This window comes from Ammodytes marinus (genome assembly GCF_949987685.1).
Source record: "Ammodytes marinus genome assembly, chromosome: 2".
In the NCBI taxonomy this organism is placed as follows: domain Eukaryota; kingdom Metazoa; phylum Chordata; class Actinopteri; order Uranoscopiformes; family Ammodytidae; genus Ammodytes; species Ammodytes marinus.
Window position 1 is genome coordinate 19,063,358 of NC_137231.1, and position 23,518 is coordinate 19,086,875.

At 40.4% G+C, this 23,518-nt stretch overlaps 1 protein-coding gene across 2 annotated transcripts in view; it reads left to right on the plus strand.

Annotated features, from left to right (window-relative positions):
* Window positions 1-6,612: 6,612 nt before the first annotated feature.
* The window catches only part of pcsk5b (proprotein convertase subtilisin/kexin type 5b), a 60,179-nt gene continuing 43,273 nt past the window's right edge, over window positions 6,613-23,518 (plus strand). For both annotated transcript variants that reach the window (XM_080042074.1, XM_080042075.1), the window contains exons 1-4: window positions 6,613-7,230; window positions 11,823-11,927; window positions 21,056-21,208; window positions 22,706-22,849. In XM_080042074.1, the coding sequence (XP_079898200.1) occupies window positions 7,051-7,230; window positions 11,823-11,927; window positions 21,056-21,208; window positions 22,706-22,849 (582 nt within the window). In that variant the 5' untranslated portion in view covers window positions 6,613-7,050. The remainder of the gene's footprint in view (window positions 7,231-11,822; window positions 11,928-21,055; window positions 21,209-22,705; window positions 22,850-23,518) is intronic.

Consider the following 23,518-nt stretch of genomic DNA (forward strand, 5'->3'; position numbering starts at 1 on the left):
TGTATTTGTGTGCCATTGCTTCACATGGGAGTTTTTAGACTGTTGGAAAGCAAAACTTAATTTCTCAAAACTGCAGTGTCAGTGGTCACAAATAATTGCAAAGAAATTGTGTCATCATAGAAAATCAAAGTAAAATGTTTTTACCACTTTAACATAAAGAGCGGTGTTGTAGCCTAATTTAAGAACGAAAGTGTGCCAACAGAGGCTACCAGACAAGACGCGTCTTAAAAACCCAAAGCTGCAGTCAGGGCGAAACACTCTGTATGCTACAAGAAATATATAAAGCGTAAAGACAATAGTACAAAAGGGATATTTTATCTAGATTACTAAATTGCATGTCTGTCACATGACACCATCACCACAGTTCTGAAAAATATTTTGGTATACATAAGACAATCTTTGACCAGAAGGAATGCAAATTTTATTTCATATCAAAATCCTGTGAGGGGTTCTGCTGTGAATTTGTAAAGTTTGAAATTAATTTAAAAAATGCTTTCTCCATCAAAGGATTAGTTTCCTGGACCTGAAATTAACAATCTAGTTGCCATAACCGTTATCTGTGACGATAGTCTTCTAAACCAGTTTGACATACTGGCTCATCTTGAGTCCCATTCCACAGCCTGTCATGAGCTATTGCTTAATTGTTAAAACAACAAACAGGCACGCACGGTCTATTTCAAATATTTTTCTCTCTCTCTCTCTCTCTCTCTCACACTCACTCACTCTCTCACACCGACGCACAAACACATAACGGACGTATATGAAATGACATGACGGTGACTGCGGGTTTGCCCGTAGCCTACTGTAGTTTGGTCTAAATGATTAAGCATGGCATCCATCACCTAGACCAGGGGTGGCCAACCCGAGGCTCGCGAGCCGCATGCGGCTCTTTGCCCAGCTTCGTGCGGCTCTTCAGTTCATATCAAATTATGATTATAATTTTTTTTTTTTTTTTTTTTTTATACTTTTTTTTTTGTGTGGGCCTATGTGTGTGCATGTTCGCAAACGTTTCATGCGGCTCTTACGTTCGTTTTACATGTTGTCTATTATTTCCTTTTTTATTTTATTAATGTGTAGGCCCTATGTGTATGCCTGTTCGCAAATGTTTAATTGAGGACGCAACATAACGTTCGCAAACGTTTGGTGCGGACGCAACATAAAACTGCCCGCTCAGCTTGGAGGGAGGTTTTCCGTGAGTAAACTATTTGTGTCAAGTTCGCTCCGAAACAGAGTGGGAGAGTTCATATTTTTTGTTGAACGTTATGGCAGGCCATTCTGCCTTATATGCCAGGTGTCATTTGCGCATTTCAAGGCTTCAAATCTTCGGCGCCACTTCAGCTCTCTCCATGCTAAAAGTAAGTCCCACAAAGCAACATGCATAGTAAGAGAAAAACGCTATTTTAAATTGTTATATTTTTGTTTGTGGACTTGGTTGAACTGAGAGTTTGTGTGTGAGGCAGTGCACACAATGTTCATTGTTGAAAATGACTGCCCTGTCGTCTTTAGTACTGTAGGAGTCCAGTCCTGTCATTATCACAGGGGCGGCCTTAACGATCTGGGGGCCCGTTTCAAGTCCTAGTGTGGGGCCCCCTGTTTTTTTTTTTTTTAAATAAATAATGCTTGTGCATGCATGTGCAAGCTCCCCGCGAAAATAAAAACGCCCCCCCCCCCCCTGAAACCTTACTGGCCACCCCAGTGCCCCCCCCCCCCAGTTCAAATGTTATTTTTTATTTTCATTTTATTTTTTTAATTACATTTTTTTCCTGATATGTATCCTAGTTCAGAGATGATATGTATTTTTTTTTCTTTCTTAACTTTTTTTGATAGGTAGTTGCCAAGTTCATCACACAAACACTCCAATCCACTGATATGAGATCAGTTTTCAATTTTCAATTACTAAATTAATGGTAGGCACTAGAACTGGTCTCTGGTCAGCAAAGGTCTTGAAAACAGCATAAGTGTGCTTGTGACATGCGTGCCACCCATGCATGTGTATAGGCACGTGTCCCAGCAGATTTTTGAAATCTGAATAAAAAAATTAAAGTTTGTAGTTAGCGAGTGTAACATGTTCTTAGCAAGGGCAGACTTTCATAAATAAAGGTTTATTTTTTTAGCAAGATATTTGGTCAAAAGCTAGTGGTCATCCGTCCCTCTGTGCAGTTGTTAGGCATCTGGCTGCTAGCAAGTTATGTTGTCTTGCTAATTTTACTATTCATCTGAGCTGAAATAAATATTGACTTTTTCCTTTATTATCTTCGCCAGAATGCACCAGAATGCTTAGATTACATGTTAAAAACACAAAAAAAATCTTCTGGGGGGGGGGGGGGGATGCCCCCAGACCCCTCTTCAGGGGTTTAGTTTTCTGACAAACATTACAATGGATACTAACATGATTTGGGCATTTGGGATTATAAATCATCTTTGAATTGGTTGTACAGCATATCACATGCTATTCATTCAGGGGTGCGATGGCCACCCCACTCTAACTCTGTGGCCCACCTTGGCCACCCCCAGTCAAAATTTCCTGGAATCGCCACTGTGTGTACCCGTGTGTACGATGTGGCTCTTTGCAGTAACACAGTTAAAAATGTGGCTCTTTGTCTCTGACTGGTTGGCCACCCCTGACCTAGACGGACTCGTCGCTCACACCAAGGCCGGGCTGAAAAAACGTAGAGGAACGATTCAAAACTTCGCCGATTCAAACTACTTCTGTTTAGCTTCAAAATAAAAAACAGCACTCACTATTCTGTAGGACTACAGCTTAACTGAAGGCACCTCCATACACTTTATCTTAATAGATAAAGTACCAGTAGCATACTATCAATATAAGCTAGGCTATTAAAAAAAAATTAACTTTAAAATAGCCTATCTTTATTTATTTCTTGTTTCGATCATTGTCAAACTTGCGGACGGGGAGCAACTGTTTCTTTGAATGTAGTTTTTGAATAATTGGTTTTTGAAATAGGCCTACAATAGCCTATATTGTTCTTTCATTTGATTTTTTTTATTAATCAAGGCCACCATTTAACACAATAGAATCAGTTGATGAATCTAACAAATGACGAAAAAACAGATTTTGTATCTATCATTGTATCTATATATAGTCTCAGCACATGTTATGGATCAATACAGTCCAATTCTTATCCAGTTTTAAAAGTGTGAATTAAATGAACTGAACCACAATCTTCTAGTAATTTTATTATTTACCACCAGATGGCAATATATGGCTATGTCTAATGAAGTCAACTGAGTGATGTACCATGCCCAGCTCAATACAACATAGAAAATTAAATCCTCTTATTTAGCATATATCCTTCCACATTTAAGCTGCATAACACTGACCTGTGCAATGATGAATTGTGATTCATAAGTTCATCCATCTCTCTCCACTGAATGTAGAGAGTATGTGTGCCCGAGAATATCCTATATAACCCTGGTATGTGGCTGACAAAGGAGAGAGTGAAGAAAAGAAGGGAAGGGTAGTGATAGGAGGGTGGGATGCAAAGCAGAGAAGATGGAAAGCCGGTGAGTGGCAGGTGCTATTGTGGCCTAAGTGCTGGAGCCTACAGCAACAAGGTCATTGGTCAAAGTGAAGTTGAAAGGTCAACCTTAACTCACAGGAAGCCCACCCAGTGAGACACACATATATGGGGGGTTCAGAGAGAGTGATGGGAAGTAGGAAATAACCGCTGTAACATAGTGACATGAAGGGAATAAAGAGTAGACCCATGATGTAGGTCAAATGAATAAAGAAATAAAGACACATTCATGTCAACCACAGACAGGCTAAAAAGAAAAGAGCGGGTCCCGATTCTTTAGAAAATAATAAGATTAGTACAAAAAAAGGGGAGAATATGTTAAAAGGAAAGGAAAGCAAATGAGGGGTACACAGATACATACGAGAGGTGTTGAGAAGCAGATGGGTACTTGCGAGACACATTTGATAGCAAAAGAGGCCCTTGTCATATGGGGCCTTATCATATGTGTTTGTATCTTATGGGACAATAAAATCACATGGGAGGTTCCCTCCTAAAAGTGTTGGATTTGATACTGAGTGAACAAATGAATTGTTTCCTTGGTGAATAAAGCTTGTTGGGCACAGTGTTCTAGCGGGGCCTTCCGTTGTGTTGAATCGTCGGGGTAGTGTGTTTTTTTTGTTTTGAAGTTGTGTTTGGCTGAAACACATGATGCACCCTGTTATTTCATTGAAGAGGCACAGGAATGCACACAGGAATGCCCCTCAGACTGTTTGTTGACACTCATGACTGCTCCGCTCTCAGATGTTGACAAAGACGTTTTGTTGGGGTTCACTCGGTTCACTCCCTGGAGAAACACGGCTAGCTGTGAAGCTGTCACGCAGGATACCGCAACATTTCAGATCTGAATGGAGATTTGGGGCCCCGGTGTTCAAGGTGGCCTCGTGACCTGGGTACTTGATTTGGATACTCAAATAATTTCTTCAGTGTTTTCCGCTCCTCTCCTTTTTTTCTTTCTTTAAATTACAAGCCCTTCCATCTGGCTGAATGGAGGACGATCACTGGGTGTTTTTTTAAGTCTCCCTTTACTCCCTTTTATCTCCATCTGGGGGACCATGAGATGTTCTTGTCCCCCCGCTTGTTGTGAGATGTGACAGCGGGATTCATTCAGCGAGAAATTGGCTGCAATTAGTGCAATTATGCTGATTTTCACTTGTGTCCCATGCAGAACAGAGTTTTCGCTGTGCACAGAGACATCCCCGGGAAACTGCTGCAAAACAAAAACCCATCAATCAACAAAGGCCTTGACTTAAAGGCTCAACTGCAGATAATACCGGGCACATTCTGTAATGGCAGCATTCAGTCAGCTGTGACCTGTGTGGCAATGGGGTACATGACATCTAGAGCTTTACTGATTCAGGGGAAATATAAAGTAAAGCCAAAGGCATGGTAGTTGTGTATGTGTAACCCATGCATACAGCAAGGTTATCTGTGGGGTTGGTTACAGTATGACAGTGTTAAACACACCCAAGTCCAGTTTAGCTGTTAATAATGACATGACAACAACAAAAATAATCATCAAAATGGCACAGTTTTAATGTTTAATGTTTTAGTTATATTATATATATCACCTGGACAGAGATATATATATATATATATATATATATATATATATATATATATATATATATATATATATATATATATATATATATATATATATATATATATATATATATATATATATATATATATATATATACAGTATGTGCGGCTGTCTCCCATTGGATGATGACTGAGGTGGAGGTCATAGTTTACCCAACTTTACATTGGTATGTCTATGTCAATACTGCCCAGGAGACCCACAAGGCTTGCATTCAACAGCAGATTTCAAGGGGTAAGAAGGGGGAGTAGTGTCCAAAATGTAATGCATCCACTTGTTTGCTGGTGGACTTTAAAAAAAAATGTCTTGAGGCAAGAAAACACCACTGCCAATCCAGTGCAGCAGTGTGTATCAGCTATTATAATGTGACACATTAGCAAACAATCACTCACTGAAAAACGTGTACATTTGTCAAAGGTTAGAAAACAGCTCTAGGCTTACTATCTTAGTAGAATTTTTTTAATTATTCTTGAAATTAACACATAGACCAATTTTTTACTGTCCCTTTGTTTGCTAAGTAAATCTAAAATGTGCACACCTTTTCCAAGATGTTTTACAATCTATACACATTCCTAAAGGTGCAGCATGCTACATGATGTCCAACTAAATATTTGTGTTGTACCTCACGTTGTTCCTCTTTTTCATATTTGTCTGGCAGAATTAATAATATACAATACAAAAGAGTAGTGGGGAAAACGAAACAAAAATCTGCTGACTGTGTTCTGTTATTTGTGCTTTCTTCATCTATATGTGGTATTATGAATAATAGGATCAGAGCAGGGTCAGTGTTAGGGTTAACCATGGGATCAAGGTTATGGTTACTTACTGTACAAACGACCAATCTACAGACGCAACCATGTTTTAATTTTTGAAGTCAGTTGTGTTATGCCTCCTCACAAAATTAAGAGTAATACTTAGCCTATAGGCTTATTGTCTAAAAATGTTTAGCCTATATGTTTTATGATCAACGTTTTATCATTTTGTCTTGAAAACTATTCTGTACACACAACATCTTTTGCCTGTCTGTTGATCCTTCTCTGTTGCTCCTCCTGAGGTTTCTTCCACCTCTTCCCGCCCGCTATAGAGGTCTTTGGGGAGTTAAAATAAATAATGGAGGGTGTAATTAGTATGATTGTGATACTCGGCTACATCAATACATTTGACTTGAAAACCTCGAGTTTCTTTTCAGTCAATTATTATTTTACCTTCCTGGAGGAAGCTCGTGAAGCTGGGCCCAAGTGGCTCCCCTGGCCCTTAGCTTGACCCCCCCCCCCCCATTTGCTGAGTCGTGGGGACTGGTGATCGGCGGTGGATCCGAGAAGAGTGTCTTTAAGACCCAGCGGAGCTCGCCAGGGAAACCCCGCGGCTTTAGTTGTTTCTACTCTCCGGAGTGTCAGCTAGTTATTTGTGGGGAGGCGCTGTAGCTATTTCGCCACATGAAAGCCCGTTAAGCTAAACGACCAACATCCGAGTTGTTCGCGGAGAAGAGAAATCAGCTTTGAGAAGCTCCGCGCGCACACGGACGTGCACGAACTCGCGCGCAAAGACGCACGGCGCACAGACACGTACACTTCCTCCTCCTCCTGGAAAAAGAGAGAGAGAGGGACAGAGAGAGAAGGAGAGGGAGAGGGAGAGAGAGAGAGACGGCACACGAAACGCAAACTTCCAACTCTCCCATGTGGAAGGCAGAGGTTTGAGGATACGGTACATATTTTCCTCTTCTGGGCTCAGTTCCTCCCCCCCTTGTCTCCCTCTCTTTCTCCCCGTCTCCTCTCAGTGATTTTTCCCGGATAGTTGTGTTTCTATGAAAGAGTCTTGCTCGGCGAGCAGAGAAGTTTGGTTGTTTGCCTGGTCGGCTGAGGAGGAGGAGGAGGAGGAGAAGAAGAAGAGTTGGATTAAAAGTAGGGGAAGATGGTCCAAAACGCCGCTTGGAGAAGAAGCTTGCTGTGCGTCCTGGTGCTCTGTCTCGGCTTTGCATCCCCGCCGTGCAACGCTCGGATTTACACCAACCACTGGGCAGTCAGGATACCCGGTGGACAAGATGTGGCCGAGCGGATAGCGGACAAATATGGCTATAGGAACATGGGACAGGTAGGTTGCCTATTGCAGATTTGCTTTTTATTTGTGGCTCTGTGTTTTGTTATGTATTTATCAGCTCTTAAAAGTCGGCATGACGAAGGGATTATTATTCCGTTACCGGTAAACCAACGATACGGGGTCAAAGGTCTGAAGTCCAAACCTGAGCCAGGAACCTTATCTAAATCAGCCCTTCTTTTTGTCGCTCTCGTGTCTCTCAGCCTAAAGAAGAGCAGCAGCAGGATGGCACAACAGGTGCCTCCTCGCTGTGTTTCTGCGGATCGTGTTCAGTTTGCGGGCTGGAGCTACGGGGAAGCTCACAAACAGTCTCGGCGGTCTCATGTGCTTGGTCCTTTTGACACACAAGTGAGACACCCAGTGCTGTTTGGTTCACGGTCTTGGAAGTTACATCAAACATTGGTCAACAGTCTCACGTAGTCCTTACTTAACACTGGTTTTGTTTCTGTTCCATAACAAGGGCAGTTGGAGAAAATGCCTGGTCTTGTTTTGTTATTTACAAAACTTTATTTACAAACTGTGTTTTGTATTAACCATTACATGGAGGAAGAAGTGGAGATTTGAGAGTTGCACTCTATCCTATGTTCCACACCGTTCCCCCGTGAGTGTTATCATCAAGTCCATGACTAGGCCTTCTCTGTCCACTGCTAGACAACACAACATTATGGAGCTCTGCTTTAATCTAGGATTCAGCCTTTGCACCCATATTTTTCGTCAGTATTCACAAATTGAAGGGAGGAAGCTGTTTCTTTCTGCTGGCTTTCTTGGGTAATGATGTACAACATCTACGAGAAAATAACAAGCATGTCACATTTCACCAGAAATATCTGAGCCTTGGATATTTAAGTTAAATCCTGAAGCATATTGATTCCTGAACAGTGTACGTCCCTACAATTTTCAATAGATTGGACACTTAAGAAATGTAGGGGCCAGTGCTCATCAAACTATATATCCTAATGACAGCTGTAAACACTATACTTATAGGCTACAGGGAAGGGAAACACTGAATTGTCTGTGTCCTCACATTACGTCAGTTTATTATTCAACAGAAGTCTGCTCGGGACGCAGAGCAGGGCTTTAATTGGTCTCTTGAAAAATGTGTTTTGACAAAGTTTAAAGAGAAATCCTGGGTCCTCAAAAAGACAAAAGAAAGACGCGGACCCCACACATGCTTCAGAGTATCGTGACCGAAATACGTGGGTAGTTCAATCCTACACTTGCCAGCGCTCGACGTGAAGACAGCGTGGAGCAGAGGGGGGCATTCTGACAGGTTGTTGTGGGGTAGCCTAGTCAACAGCTATTGAACCCCCTCCCCTTCTCTCCTTATCCAGCCCGCCCACCCACTATACTCCCCAGAGAGCAGGCCTTAATGGCCTCGTTTATCCCCTCTCTTTGACGGGAACTAATGTGTGGAGTCCTCCCCCCTTTCCATACCAGCCCCCAATAGGAATTCCCCTGTGGAGTGAAGTGTCGCCCCCAACCCCCACCATTCGCCCTAATTTCCATCTCAATATGGAGCGTTCATTGGACTTTGACACCTCCATAGACAAGAGTTTTACTTCATTTCCTGGTTTTGGGGTCAGCTGAAAGCCGCTCCCATGGGAGTGATAAGAGCTATACTATTGTTTCCTAATGTGAACTTTGACATCCCCCATCATCAAACCTATACCTCTTATATTGGTGTTGATGTATATGGAGAATGAATTTCAACTCATCAAGTTTGACGGTGCTGTAGATTGCAAAGAGATGCACTTCATGTGTTCTTCGGTTATTTGACAATTCACAAGGATTAGACTGTTTCTGATGAATGATTTGGGGATATGAATGACGAAAGAAAAGAAGCTTTAAGTTGTGATGGGAAGCAAAGTATTTAAAGAGAGAAAGGGGGGGGGGGTTTGGGAAAACGTGACGGAGGGACAATATAGTGTTCTTGACAGGGGTGGAAAGAGGAGAACAGACAAAGATAACTATACACCGGGAGATGGAGGAAAGAGGGAGCAAAGAAGCAACGATAGATGGACGGATGGATGAAAGGAGTTGGCACGCAATGAGAGAGCACCTCGTTGGAAAATTCTGGGTAATCCTCTTAACCATGGAGTCCCCTTCCCAGACTAAGACACTGGCCTAAATTGAGTCAAAATCAACTGACAAGGCCCCAGACGTGGCTATCTTAAAACTGTTGAAAAATATTTTGAAGAGATAAGAAATAACTTCATCATCATCATCAACCTTTATTTAAACAGACACAAATTGCCATTTAATCTGACTCTGAAACTGAGTCTGAATCTGCATTGGGTTTTATTGCCAAGTACGTTTTCACATACAAGGAATTAGCCTTGGTATACGATAGGAGAGGGAGGGTGATGATCTGTAGCCAGGCATGGACAGGACAAGGTTGCATCAATAACCAGTTATGAGATTTCAGCGAGTTGTGCTGACAACAGTTCTCAAAGGAATGAGGCCAACAGGGTGTTGTTATTTAGAGGGTTTGTTAAGCCTGTTGAAGGAAGGTATCAATCAAGAGTCACATTTGCACCTCACAATAACTCAATTATTTCTATCCAAACCTATCATCGAGTGTATTTGATGACCAGTAAAACAATCAGTAGTTTAATCATAAGACCTTTTGGTGTGTTGTGTAAATGATTTTAATTCTTATTGTGGGCCAGCTTGGGTAAATGTTATGGGGTAAAGGGGTGGCGCAGATGATTCCATCGTCTGACAAGGTTGAACATTGTAGAACAGGAGAAAGGAAATTTCAGTTATCTTATTATCTTGTCCCCAACAATACACATGTGTATGCAAACAAGTGAAATAAACTATTTTAGCAGTGATATCCTTGCTGTAACATCAACAGTCTATCTTTAGTAAGATGTTAGAAAATATGTATTTATTCTATTCACTTTTCTGAAACTTGATCTATCCATCCAGTTTTTGCCAACTAGCAAACTCCAGCAGTGTGTGTGAGATGAACTTTCATCCTCTTGTTTGGTGCCTGTTTTTGTCCAGTTGTTAAAGGTGCAGTGTGTAATATGACATCATCAAGAAAGTTCTACAAAGTTCTAGAATGCAACGCTCCCTGGGTAACCCCACCCCTTTCGAATAATAACAGAAGCTACAGTGGCCTTCAAGGACAAGAACAATTCTAAATTTTAAACAATACACCTGATGACATTCCAACTATGACACTTTCAAGATGGCGGCACTAAGCTTTGGTCCAAGATTTGCAGAAATATGGACATATATGAGACCCTTTCTAAGGGAAAAAATAATAATAATAAAAAAAAAATTCAGCTATTATGCACTAAATTAAATGTACTTATGGATATTATAATTACTTTCTACAAAATCTGCTAGGAAATAAAACCCAAAATTCTACACACTGCAGGTTTAAATGTGGACAGCTAGCACGTATCTGAACCACACTTCTTCGGGTTAAACTTGAGATTGTAGTTTGGAGGTCTGATATGTTGAGACTTGTTTACACTATGAGCAACATCCAAAGTGGCAGCCATCTGTTATGGAAGATTTCATTTTCTTAGAATGCTTTTTAATGTGATCGTCCAATACCTCTGAGGTTTTCTACATATATAGTGTGGATATTTAGTGTTTGCTGAAAGGTGATCCACTTTCCTGTTTCTCATCAGTCTGGAGGTGGATAATGTGTATGTGCATAAGCATTGACCTGAAAGGGGATCTAAATGTCTCTGTGGCAGTGGAGAAGTCATGGATCAGTGACACGCCACAGGATCCGTGGCAGCCATGCCAGTTTGATCGTCTGAGGGGATTGTATTGTCTTTATCAATTATTAAAAGTAATCACCGTCCAGCAGCCCACCATCTGTCTATCATTGTCTGAGTGTGGATCCTCTGTTCACCTCCTCTCTCTGTCACTCATAGTCTTTTGTCTGTTTTTTTTGTTGCGTCTTCTGCACATTTGTCTAACTTTCAAACTGTCTGTTTGTGTCACTTTGTCAGTTTGAATTGTCTGTCTCACCTTTAGACCCATGACCTTTTTTCTTTTTTTATATAATTTTTTTATTGGGGTCAAAAAGACCCATTTTTAGTTTTTTTAACACAGGAAAAACATACACACGGAACAACCATCTCTGAAATAAAATGTAAATACACAAAACAAAACATGATAAAAAGCGTTCACACCAAAATAATGTGTACATACTTTCAATAAAGTAAAAAAAGAACCATGACTCTTTTGTCATTTTTTCTGACAATTTTCACAAGCCCAACAAAACTTAATGTTTTATACATAGAAAAAATTGTTGAAGACAAGGACATTTTATAAAAGCACTCTTTGAGTACTTTGACTGTGGTAGTTGCCACTTACAGCTGGAGTCTTTGCTATTCATTAATGATTGTGTTAAACTCTGTGATTTGTATGTTGGATGTGTATACCTTGTATGTGTCTTGAGTGCAATCATAACAAGAATAAAAATGCCTGAGCGGTTAATCATAATAATTTTGAAGACATTGACAAAAACTTATTTCAACAGTTACACCAATTTGTGCTGTAGAAAGTTATTGCATATTTAAACACTTTTCTTAAGGCCGTATATATCTTTTATTTTGCAGATTGGGGATCTCAAAGACCACTATCACTTCTTCCATAGCCGGACCATCAAGAGGTCCACTTTGTCTAGCCTTGGTCGCCATAGTTTCATCTCCATGGAGCCCAAGGTAGGAGTATGTTTCTTGTGTATTTTAATCATACTGAAGATGGTCCACATACCAGCCCTTCCTGGACATCTTGTGATATCACAAGTGGTTGCCCAATTGTCACAGAGATGACTGAGTAAGTGGATCTTGAGTCAAGTTACGATTATTTGGTCAAATGACTATTTCCAGGGTATCAAAATACATTTCGCCCTCATACAGGAGACAACTTTAAGATTCTGGATGAGATAGGTCCTCTGTGTTTAGACAGATGTTCACACAGGAATTTTTCACAAATGCTTTCCTTACTCTATTTGCCAATTTCTTTGTTTGTGTTCATTTCTTTAATAGTGGTATATTTGTTTATGAAAATGCAATTACAATATAATCACAATTTCCACTTCTCTGGTGCAGAAAGTTTACAATGATATCCCTGCTGTATTTCAGGGACAGGCTTGAAGAAACAAACAGCTTATTACAGGGACACAGTGCTTATGAGGATATTAACTACTACATTGCAGGCAAATTCCCTCCTTCCTGACATTTCACGCTCTAGTGATAACAGTCATTACAAATGAATTGTGAAACAGGAGGCCCGTTCTACTACTATTCTATTGTACAAAGTAAGCCAGCAACTTCAGGTTTAATGGATAGGTTTAGAGGTTGGAGATAAAACATTATTTTAATATAATTAAATACAAACGAAAAGTCAAATATGGAAAAGCCAAGCCGAAAACTACTAGATGTGACTTCATTGTACTCCACAATCCAAAAGTTGCCCAAAATAAATGTGTTAGTAAATATGTAATTTTGTGCTTAACATTTTTTAAGGGGACATCATCACTGCCCAATGAGATTTTTTTCCATGAAAGAAACAGAAAATCCACATTACCAGCCTTCAGGCAGAAGAGAGGTCTAGACACCTTGAATAAATGAAGTCATTGGGTCTTCCTGACTGCTAGCTAGTTAATTGGATCTGTGGAATCAAAATGCATGGCAGCAGATTCCCTGAAACTAACCTGCCATATGGCAGTGTGTTTCATGGACAAAACTTGTGCCACAACCCTCCAACCAGGATCAAACTGTGTATAAAATCTTTTACCATATTATAATAATAATAATAATAATAATAATAATAATAATAATAATAATAATAATAATAATAATAATAATAATAATAACAGCGGCCACAAGTCAGAGCATATGAAAAACATTTAATATAATATAATTGTCATGTTTTCTACTCCACCAAGGTTAGTATTGCCCTCTTGAATGTAAAATACAGGCTTGCAAAGCATCTTGGTGAACCTAGCAATATGATTTATGTGAACTGGCCCTTCGAACAAGAGTTTGGGCGACGGTAAAACCTTACTTTTATCCTTTTAGTGCTCCTGTCATCGCTGCCCCCGGTCATTATACCCTGGCTGCATTATTAATGAAGCCTGACCCATGACACCACCGTCAACTTCATCATATACAAAGGACGAGTTCCTAAATCAAACCTGCGGGGATGTTTTAATAGAAGCACACAGTGTCCCCATTTTCCTGTACTAATGTCATGTCTAGATTTTTATTTATAGAGTGCTGGATAGCTTCAAATGGATTTCAAAGAAAATGCAGTTATTGGAAATTTCTCACGTGACACAAGAACCTCATGCCCCTAACATATATATATATTTTTTTTAAGATTATTTTTTTGGCATTTTTGCTGCATTAGACAGATTGGAGAGACGGAGTTGAATTGGGGCAAAGATGGGAAGACATGCAGAGAGCTGACCCGGGCGGGATTCGAAACTCGGTCTACTGTGGGGCCTGGGCCCGGGACCCTCTACCCACTGCGTTACGAGCCCCCTCCTAAAATATTGTTGGTCATATTTGTATCCGAAACATGCTTTACTTTACTGAGAATAATTCCCCCCCGAACCATTATATTGTAATAATCTACAATTCATTTTAGTTTAGTAAAATATTGACTTTTTGGAGATTCAGGGTTTCTATCAGGCAGCAGTGTCACCCTCTGTTATCCAACTGTCTGGTTGTTTTTCTAGCTCCTTGTTTCTTGGTTTTCTTGTTTCTTCCACTTGCAATCCTTACCTGTCATCTCTTTTCTTTTCTTTTCCTCTGACTTCCTCTCCTCAGTCTCCTGCCTCCTATTATCACTGTTGCTTTCATCTTTCTCGTCCGCACACTATGTCTTTGGTTCTGTTGCTCTCTCGGGCATGACATGGTGCCATCGAGGAAGAAGGTTTGCGTCCCCCATGCCAGCTGGCTGAGGGACAGAGATTTTAGAAGGCTAGATCAGAGAGGAGAGGTTAAGGGGAGAAAAGGGGCAAAAAAGCTATTGCAACAGATGGAGTTGAAGAGAGAAGGGAAGAGAGGAAAGATGGATTAGAGAAACCAAAAAAAGGCAAAGCAGAGCGGAGAGGAATGAAGCTGTCAGTCTTTCCCCACAACTCACTATGCTTTCAGCGTAATCTACAGACCTGTCTGTGGGTTTGGGATCATCATGACAGCTAGATTGGCACCAGCACAGTCTGGCATACTGCTAATGATGTTTTGCAATCAGGTTTTGTAATAATGACAGCCTTGTGTGTTTGTGTGTGAGTGAGTCAGAATGGGTGTAGCGGTGCCATGACAGGCGCACCCTGCCATCCACAGTGCTCACTGGCACGCATGTTACCATGGTGATGCGGCACAGCAGAGATTACTGCTTTATGGCATCCACATAACTAATTTTTCCCTGGATGGTGAAAGACTCTGCCAAGGCCATTGGCCTGGTGAGAGTGCGTGTTTTCACTTTGAAAGCTGCACGTCTTTTAGCAAAAAAAAAAGCCTGTTATGATTTTATAATACTTTTGATCAGCATTTCAGCATGTCTTGGTCTAACCTTGTTTTCTAAAAAATATTAAATTATTAAGTTTAACTTTCTAATATTTTAATTTACAGTCCTCACTGTCCATTCAGAAAAAAAGTATAATACAAATGTTTGTACTCTGAACTGAAAAGATAGTTTTATCTAAAATGTACATTTGAAGTTCGACTTTACCTTTCCCTCTGTGCATCACAATCACTGTAACTTATTGTGAGAAAGGCAACGCAATGAGTTATACTGTGGCCAATTAAAGCGGCATATACGAACCTGTTAGTAAGGAGATCTTAAGCAGCACTCAGCTTGCACCATGCACAGCCATGCTGACGTCGCCCATGACTCATTCATGCTGTGAGTTCCAAGAGAATTTGGACAGGGATACAGACTTTTGGTTGTAGCCCTGCACAGTTGTTCTTTTTTTGTTGGTGTGAAATGACTCGAGTTCATGTATACTCAGTCTGCTTTGTTTATAATCTTTTTCCAGCCATTTCAAGTTTATTTTACACAGCAATCACAGTACTACAGTGGCTGTCTCTCCTTTTTTTGTAAAGTCCTTTTGAAGTCTTTGCAGAGATTAGTCGAGAGAAACTGCTGAACGCCTCTGCGGCTGTCTGTCCGGGGCATTGTGTTGCAGGAGCTTGGTGTTTCTAGCCGGTTTCACTTAGCGAGTCTCATGTTTACTTGAAGTCATTTATCCAGACATGTGCAGTAAAACGCAGAGCCAGGTGTGGTCTGCAGCTGGATCCTCACCGGTATACACTGACATACAAAATGGCTGTGACGACAAAATTCAATTTGAACTGTTCTGTGATATTAATGAGTTGCAGGCTTCTAAAGGTCACACAAGCCACACAAGGGAAATATATTATCACATAGTAAAACGACTTGTATGAGCTCAAATGTGCTCAAATCCAAATATTAAAGAGTAAAAACTGTTGAAGTCTGCTCAACATTTATATACATTTTTTCATTATCCAACTGCCTTTGGTCAAGTTGAGTGCTCACTTTTTTCATGAACATGACAACACAGACGGAGCAAGTGCATCTGCCTGGACCCCAGGGGTAATTTGCACAGCACAGGTAATGACTTCCATAAAGCCAGGATGATGGTCAGACATTCTGCAGTCTGTTTTGCCTTACATTTTGTAAGCAGATGAACCATTAGTCAACGCCCTGAGACAAGCACCTACAGTTGGCCAGCACAGCCCCACAGGGTCCAATCGTACGTGAAAAGTTTTGCGAGTTTACCAGAAGATAACTGGCAAAAGTTGTTATGGGTGCTGTGCTGGCTGCAGTAGCCTTTGACCTTTTTTAAATCTCACAGCTTTCAGTTATTGTGCCTGAAACTCGGAAGAGCGTCTCCAAAACAGCAGTAAAAGTGGATCAATTTGTTTGTTGTTGAAGTGAACTCTTCCCCAGTTTCCCCTGGTTACTGACCCAGCCAGCAAGAACCACCTGCAAACCCTTAAACAGAGAGCAAATGAGAGAGAGAGAGAGAGGGAGGGAGGAAGGAAGGGGGTTGGAGAGAGTGAGAGAAAGACAGGCAATCTGAGAGACAGGCATCTGCAGAGAAGAAGACATGGAATGCAACAAATCAGAGACAGCAAGGATGAAGCAGCTGAGGGAGTGAGATGAGAGAAACAAAAGAGTGAGATAGAAGAGGGAGTCAGTGTGGGAAAAGAAGAAGAAAAATGAGGGTGAGTGAAAGCGACAGGTGATAACAGATCATTCCTCCACCCAGCTGGAGTTAAAAGAATGGAGCAGATCCAGTCGTCGTGCCTCAGAGCCAGGCAGCTAATTGGCACTGAATCATAGGCAGTGAAACATGAGCAAGTTGTAGATAGTAGCGGGCAAGATTGTCTTTTATTAGGAGAGGGATTGGCAAAAGGGACACAAATGACATGGATAACTGAAGGCTGTGACTAGAGGGGGATTTTTTAAAAGGAACAACAAAGGATGGCTGTGCCCGTTCATAGCTTTCAATACCAGTTATCTGCATTGGGTCATCATGCAAATACAAAACATCAAAAAGTGTGTGTTTTGTGTTTTAATTTTTTATTTTGAATAAACCTCCCTGTCCCCCCCAACAAGTAAAAACAGTAGCAGTATACAGATAAAACAGAACACTGTATGAAGATATGTATTATTATTATTATTATTATTATTATTATTATTATTATTATTATTATTATTATTATTATTATTATTATTATTATTATTATTATTATTATTATTATTATTATTATTATTATTATTTAGATTAAACATGTAACATAACATAAAATTACCAAACATATTTTATACACTGTATTTTTAGTGGACACACTGAAAATACACTTTATTTATTTACTTAAAGTATCTATAAACTTCAAGTTCTATATAGTAAAGGAATACAATAATTCATGCATAATCTGTTCAGTATAGTGGAACTGCTCTTTTTGAAGAAAATCTATGCTGCTAGAAAAATCAATAAAAGTAAATCATCAGCCCTTCTGAGAGCAGGGGTGTTTTTTTTTTTTTTGTATAAACACCAGCAGAGTTGTTTATATATTGTGATATTAATGTCAGCATTGCCCAAAACCCTGTAACTATTCATTTTTCCTCTACCTTTGTATTTATATTGATATTGTTGGTCACAATTTGCTTCAATTATATTTGCTCTGCATGTGGTTCAATGGTAAAAAAATAGAGATGTGAAAATGAGGACATTGATAATCAACGGGAGACTCTTACACCACATAGCGATGCCCAACTGGGGAATCTGTTTAATACAACACATTTCCGCTTTACAGATTTAATATCCAACTTTTTATCTATTGCCTACTTTTTTTATGGAAGCATTTTTAGATAAACAAAAAGAGAGGAGAGATATTTGGATTGATAGTTTTTCAGAAAGTGTCCCTAAAGCTGAAGAAAGCTCAGACAGCAAACCAGTATCATCTGGATTAATGCGCATAAATAGACACTTCTGTGATTCCGCTGCTGCAGATAAAACTATGCAATAGACGTGTCAGTATGAAGTATATAGCAATAATAATACCTGATACACATACAATGATCTTACATCTCTTCTCTTACCACCTCCTTAGGGAGGAGGGAGGTTATCGTCAGCTAAAGGCCAGGACACACCAGCCCGATAATCGCCGTCGTCAAAAAAAAAGACGAATCTGTTTGGTGTGTGCCGTGACGTCGGCCGACGTAGAGGTCGTCGGGCTTGTTTTGAGCCTGTCGGCCGCCGATTGGACATGTTCAATCGGCGGCCGACCGTCTTTCATTTGGAGCAATTTGATTGGAGGAGGGCTAGCGAATCAGTGAAGCCCGGAAGTGAGGCGGGTAGCACAAACAGCTAACAACAGCTAGCCATCGTTTTAATGTGTTTGTTCGTTTCGTTTTGAGAGTACTCACATGCATCAACCCTTGTTGACTGCTCGACACCATGCTCGACACTCTCTGCTAAAAATTGTGCTCTTATGGTCCATAAATATAAATACGTATTTCTATCTATGTTTATGCTCTAGAGAGATGTCCAATCATTTCCGGCTTTCGTATTTTTTCGGGCCACAGTACAGATTAGCGCCGCCTGCTGTTGTGGAGACATTACGTCCCGCGAGCGTACGGAAAATAAACAGTCGTCTTGGTGTGTTCTTTGGCCGCGACGGGAAGACTGGAGCTTCCTGAAACGGCCGACTCCATTTTTTGCGTAGTCGGAACATGTCGGACTGGTGTGTCCTGGCCTTAACAGAGCAGCACCTTACGAGGTGTAGAGACACTTAAATTCCTTTTTCACTGGGCAAGTTTTTAAAAGTGTTCTGAAATCCTTTTTCGATTTTTGGATCTTCGTCAGAGAAATACGAGATGAAGCCCACACTAATTGCGATTCATTGTCAGCAAATAGTTTCTGTTTGCCGTCCTCTGTAGAGTCTTTGCTCTGTCTCGTCAGTCTGTGGAAGAACTAATGGCCGAGGAGATTGGTGGCGGGATGAGACGCAGTGATGCATTCCTCATTAGACCTCGGAATTACCAAATTACGGACAAGAGCAGTTCAGATTTAGACTGCCGATCAAAGATTGTGGTTAATGATTATGCTAATATATGCTAATTATAATGATACACCAAGTGGTTTTTCACAGACACACACATGCACAATTCCTGATGACTGTGTTGTTTTGAGGTTAATGGCGTGTGTAAACGCTCGCTTTGTAGCTGAAGATCCTGACAACTTGGAACGAAATGAGCTGAGACCTCGGCAGACGGAGGAGTGCTAGGCTCAAACTAAATCTCTGTGTTTTTTTTACCTCTTAGACTCCCTACTTTACCATTTGCCATTTATTTTACACCCATATCTTGCTCTAGGAAGGTCACTACACTATTGAGTTATATGAAATTACGTCACTTACAGAATAATTTGTCTGTTCCTCGATCTATAAAGTGCTACATACTTGAAATCAATGTTATTTATAAAATCAATCTCTCCCTCCGCATTGCCGACTCTTGGTATCACTCCCCTTCCAGCTGGGCCTTCTTTATTTTATTTTATTGACCCTCCTGGGATTTGTTCTCTTCAGTGCTTTATCGCCTCTCTTTCTCTCTTCTTATCTTGTCTTTTTGCCTTCCTTCTCCAACTCTCCCGAGACCCTGGCAGATTGTTTCAGTGCATGAGAACAGATAATCACTATGCAGTCATTTTCTCAGCGTTTCCCTCTTCTTCTGTCTGCCAGATTTGTATTGATGTGGATAAATGCTCTGCGACTTTGCAGTTGGAGATTGTTCACTAAAGCACCAGGCTTCTAAATCTGGACCATGCAGCAGCAAAACACCTTTTCAGTGTGAAAATGTTTCAAATGATTTTCCTCTCATAAATGGAAGGAGTCTCTCTGTATGTACATCATGCATACATCTAGATATCTTTATTCCACAGTAGGTGGTGTAGCGGTCATTTCAGTAGCAGTGCATGCACACTGATAAAATAATGGCTGAATTAGAAGTACCTCCACCAAAATTTCATCTTCACCTGCTCTAAAGCCGAGGTAAATTGAATGGATACTTCTAATGCACTGTTTTTAAGCTGTCACACACAACCATGATTATCTGCAGCATAATGAAGAATCTATGAATCTTTAAAGAGAAATACATCTCTTTAAATGTTTACATTTGTGTGGACCCTATCATAAAACTTTACACATGTTGTATACGATGTGCCAATTTTATGCCTGATAATATTTTGGTTTCTGTGCTGTCATCATAACTGGCACATGCAAACTTCATGTGGATCCTTTTCAGACAGATGAAGTCTACAGGACTTCAGCTAGACTAAACACAATATTTCATTTTTTTTTAGAAAAGAGGTGACCAGGGCCAAGCAAGCGGGTCCAGCCCTCTTGTTCAGGTCCAACAATGCTGATTTTGAAATCGGAAAATTCCGTCTGAAAGTCAAGCGAGATTCCTGCCAAGGAATGCCTTGTGCCTCGAAGCGAGCCCATAACATTTGAGAGATTGATGTTACCTGAGAGACATTTATGTCTTTGGTGCATATGTGTGTATTAGTCTGTCCATTTTGCAGCCAGGGAGAAATGAATTGATGGATAAATACTGCAGAACTCTTGTAGGGAAACAGTATCAGCATAGAAAGTGTAACTAAGAATACTTTTAAGTATACATATTTTAACATTCAGGTGATGGTTAACGTGTTCATGTGTTCTTAATGTGCATATTATTTTCTAACGGTGTATTAGTTTGTTCACCTTTGCTACATTAACGTAGAGTTACAAGAAAAAGCCCTCAAGTTATTTACAAATGATCCTTGTAGCATTGTCACCTCTCCTTCACAAGTAAAAAAATACATTTCTCTTTAGCATTGTTTCCTCAGTTAAAATTTAATGTGAATTCGGCTCATCCAAAAAAAAATCTCTGCTGCTTTCTGTTGTTGTGTCTTCAATGGTTGGGTGTGACTGTATACTAGCCATATTTATTCCCTGGAGATGGTCTATATCTTTGCCTTGTGTGAGTTCATCATCACACAAGGCAAAGAGGAGGAAATATAGCCACCACTGTATTTTAACTTGTTTATTGAAGATGCAGCACCCATTAGAAGATCATGTTCTCATATATTTTCCTAAAGATGATGTTATCTTGAACAAATGATTTTTCAGCTTTGATGAAATTCCACCTGTCGAACGATTGTTCAATTTGTGAAGTCAATTTGTGAAGTCATTCTACTACTGCGGTTTGTTACTCGATGTCTGCTCAGTTTCATTTGTATCCCATCTGTGCTTGTGTGTTGCAGGTGGAGTGGATACAGCAGCAGGTGGTGAAAAGGAGGATCAAGAGGGATTACAAAGTATCCCCGCCCCTTTCTCAAACAAGCCCCGCCCATAGCAACCCAGCCCAGAACAACATATTCTATAATGACGCCAAGTGGAGCAGCATGTGGTACATTGTGAGTACACTGTATTCCCAAACAAAAACATCTCTCCCCCATGTTTGCCACATCCAAAAACATGAATCCCACTGTAGGTATGAAAAATGGAGCCCAATATAATTTGGTCTGGTCTATGCTGTGTTTGTCTATTCTTCTTGGAGCACTGTGTGCCATTCTTTGGCCACATTTATCCAGTTTGTGGGTGAAAGGTCAGTTGAGGTCATGGCATGAACCTGATTACTGCAGGGTCAGTGGAGCTGAGGGATTTGTATGAGTGTGTGTATTTTACCCAAAGAGCCCAAGTGATGAAATGTCCTGCCTCTCTTCAATTTGAAAGTTAGGGTCAAGGAAAGAGGTTATCTGTTCAATCATAAAGGTTTATCACAGGAAAGTCCAGAGAGGTAGAAATATATATATATGTGTCTCTGTATTGGTCCCTGCATTCCTATATTGTGTGTTTGAGATCGGTTGACATGCACTTGTTCAAACACACAGAGGCACCCACAAGCACCCACCCACGCACAAACGTGTGCATCCGCACGCATGTACGCACACATGCACACACACACACACACACACACTCACGCACGCGCGCGCACGCACACACACACACACACACACACACACACACACACACACACACACACACACACACACACACACACACACACACACACACACACACACACACACACACACACACACACACACACACACACACACACACACACACACACACACACACACACACACACACACACACACACACACACACACACACACACACACACACACACACACACACAGTGTACATAAAAATTCACATTGCACAGATTTGCAGGCTTATCACAAGTGTTTGCATACACCCTCAGATCATTGCTCTTTTAGATATGTACTGTATTTGTGTGTGTGGTTGAGTGTCCTCAGCTCTGTCAATTGTTAACTCAGTATAGATAACTGCTAATACTTTGACCCGGGGTTTTAAACATATTTTTTTATCTGTAGGACAGAACTCACTGAACTTGATTTGTGTTTTTCAGGTTTTCATGAAAGTAAAAGCTTCTTCCGGCCAGTTTAACAAAGGACCTGACATAACTTATGGTTGAAACTTTTCTATGTCAAAGTTGTCTGATATAACTTGGATTTAGGGACTTATGAGGTGTTGGATTCTGTCGTAACATTACATATATGTTTGCTTGCAAACAAACAGCTTGTGGCACACAGGTTTCAAACTTTCTTACATTTCTAAAAAAATAAAAAAAGATTTCGATTGTTCAGGGTGTTAAACAATTATACACACTTGTGGATTGATTCCATCTCTAACTTTTAATTAGCATTGTTTTTATACCTATATTTTAACAGTGAACTAAGACATATGTTATGTCTGACAACTTTAAAATGTCATTATGTGGGCACATTCATAAAGTTTAAGTTTTTTATCTGTAGGACACCAATACATTTAGTTTATTTCCCCCTTCCTCTCACTTCCCTCACGTCCTGCCACCATCTTTCCAGCACTGCAATGACGACGTCCATAACTGCCAGTCGGACATGAACATCATGGGGGCGTGGAAGAGGGGATACACGGGTAAAGACGTGGTGGTGACCATACTGGATGACGGCATTGAGAGGAACCACCCAGACCTCTTTCAGAACTACGTGAGTATGTATGTATGCGCATATAGGGCGGCTATGAGCATGTGTATTGGTGTGCTTGCGCACATGTTGGGTGAGTGGGTCAAATATTAACCTTTTTATATGTCTGTGTTAGAGGTTTGGATAGGTATAGGAATTTATATGTACACTGCCGGAGTAAGTAAGGATTAACAAGTCACTTGTTTAACAAGATTACAGACATCTGTTTAAAAACATATCATTGATGATCTCTTTTTGAAGGAAAAAGGTACATATTTATATCAACATTATGATTTTTTTTGTTTTTAATATATTTTTTTAGCTATTTTAAATGACTTTGAACATGACATGGTTGATGGTGCCAGACGGGCTGGTCTGAGTATTTCAGAAAGTGCTGATCTACTGGGATTGTCATGCACAACAATCGCTAGGGTTTACAGAGAAGGGTCGAAAAAGGAAAAATATCCAGTGACCGGCAGTTGTGTGGATGAAAATGCCTTGTTGATGTCGGAGGTCAGAGGAGAAGGGGCTGACTGGTTCGAGATGATAGAAAGGCAAAAGTAACTCAAATAACCACTCGTTACAACCAAGGTATGCAGAATACCATCTCTGAACGACCAACCTTGTAGCCTTGGGCTACAGCAGCAGAAGACCCCTACGGGTGCCACTCCTGTCAGCTAAGAACAGCTGACA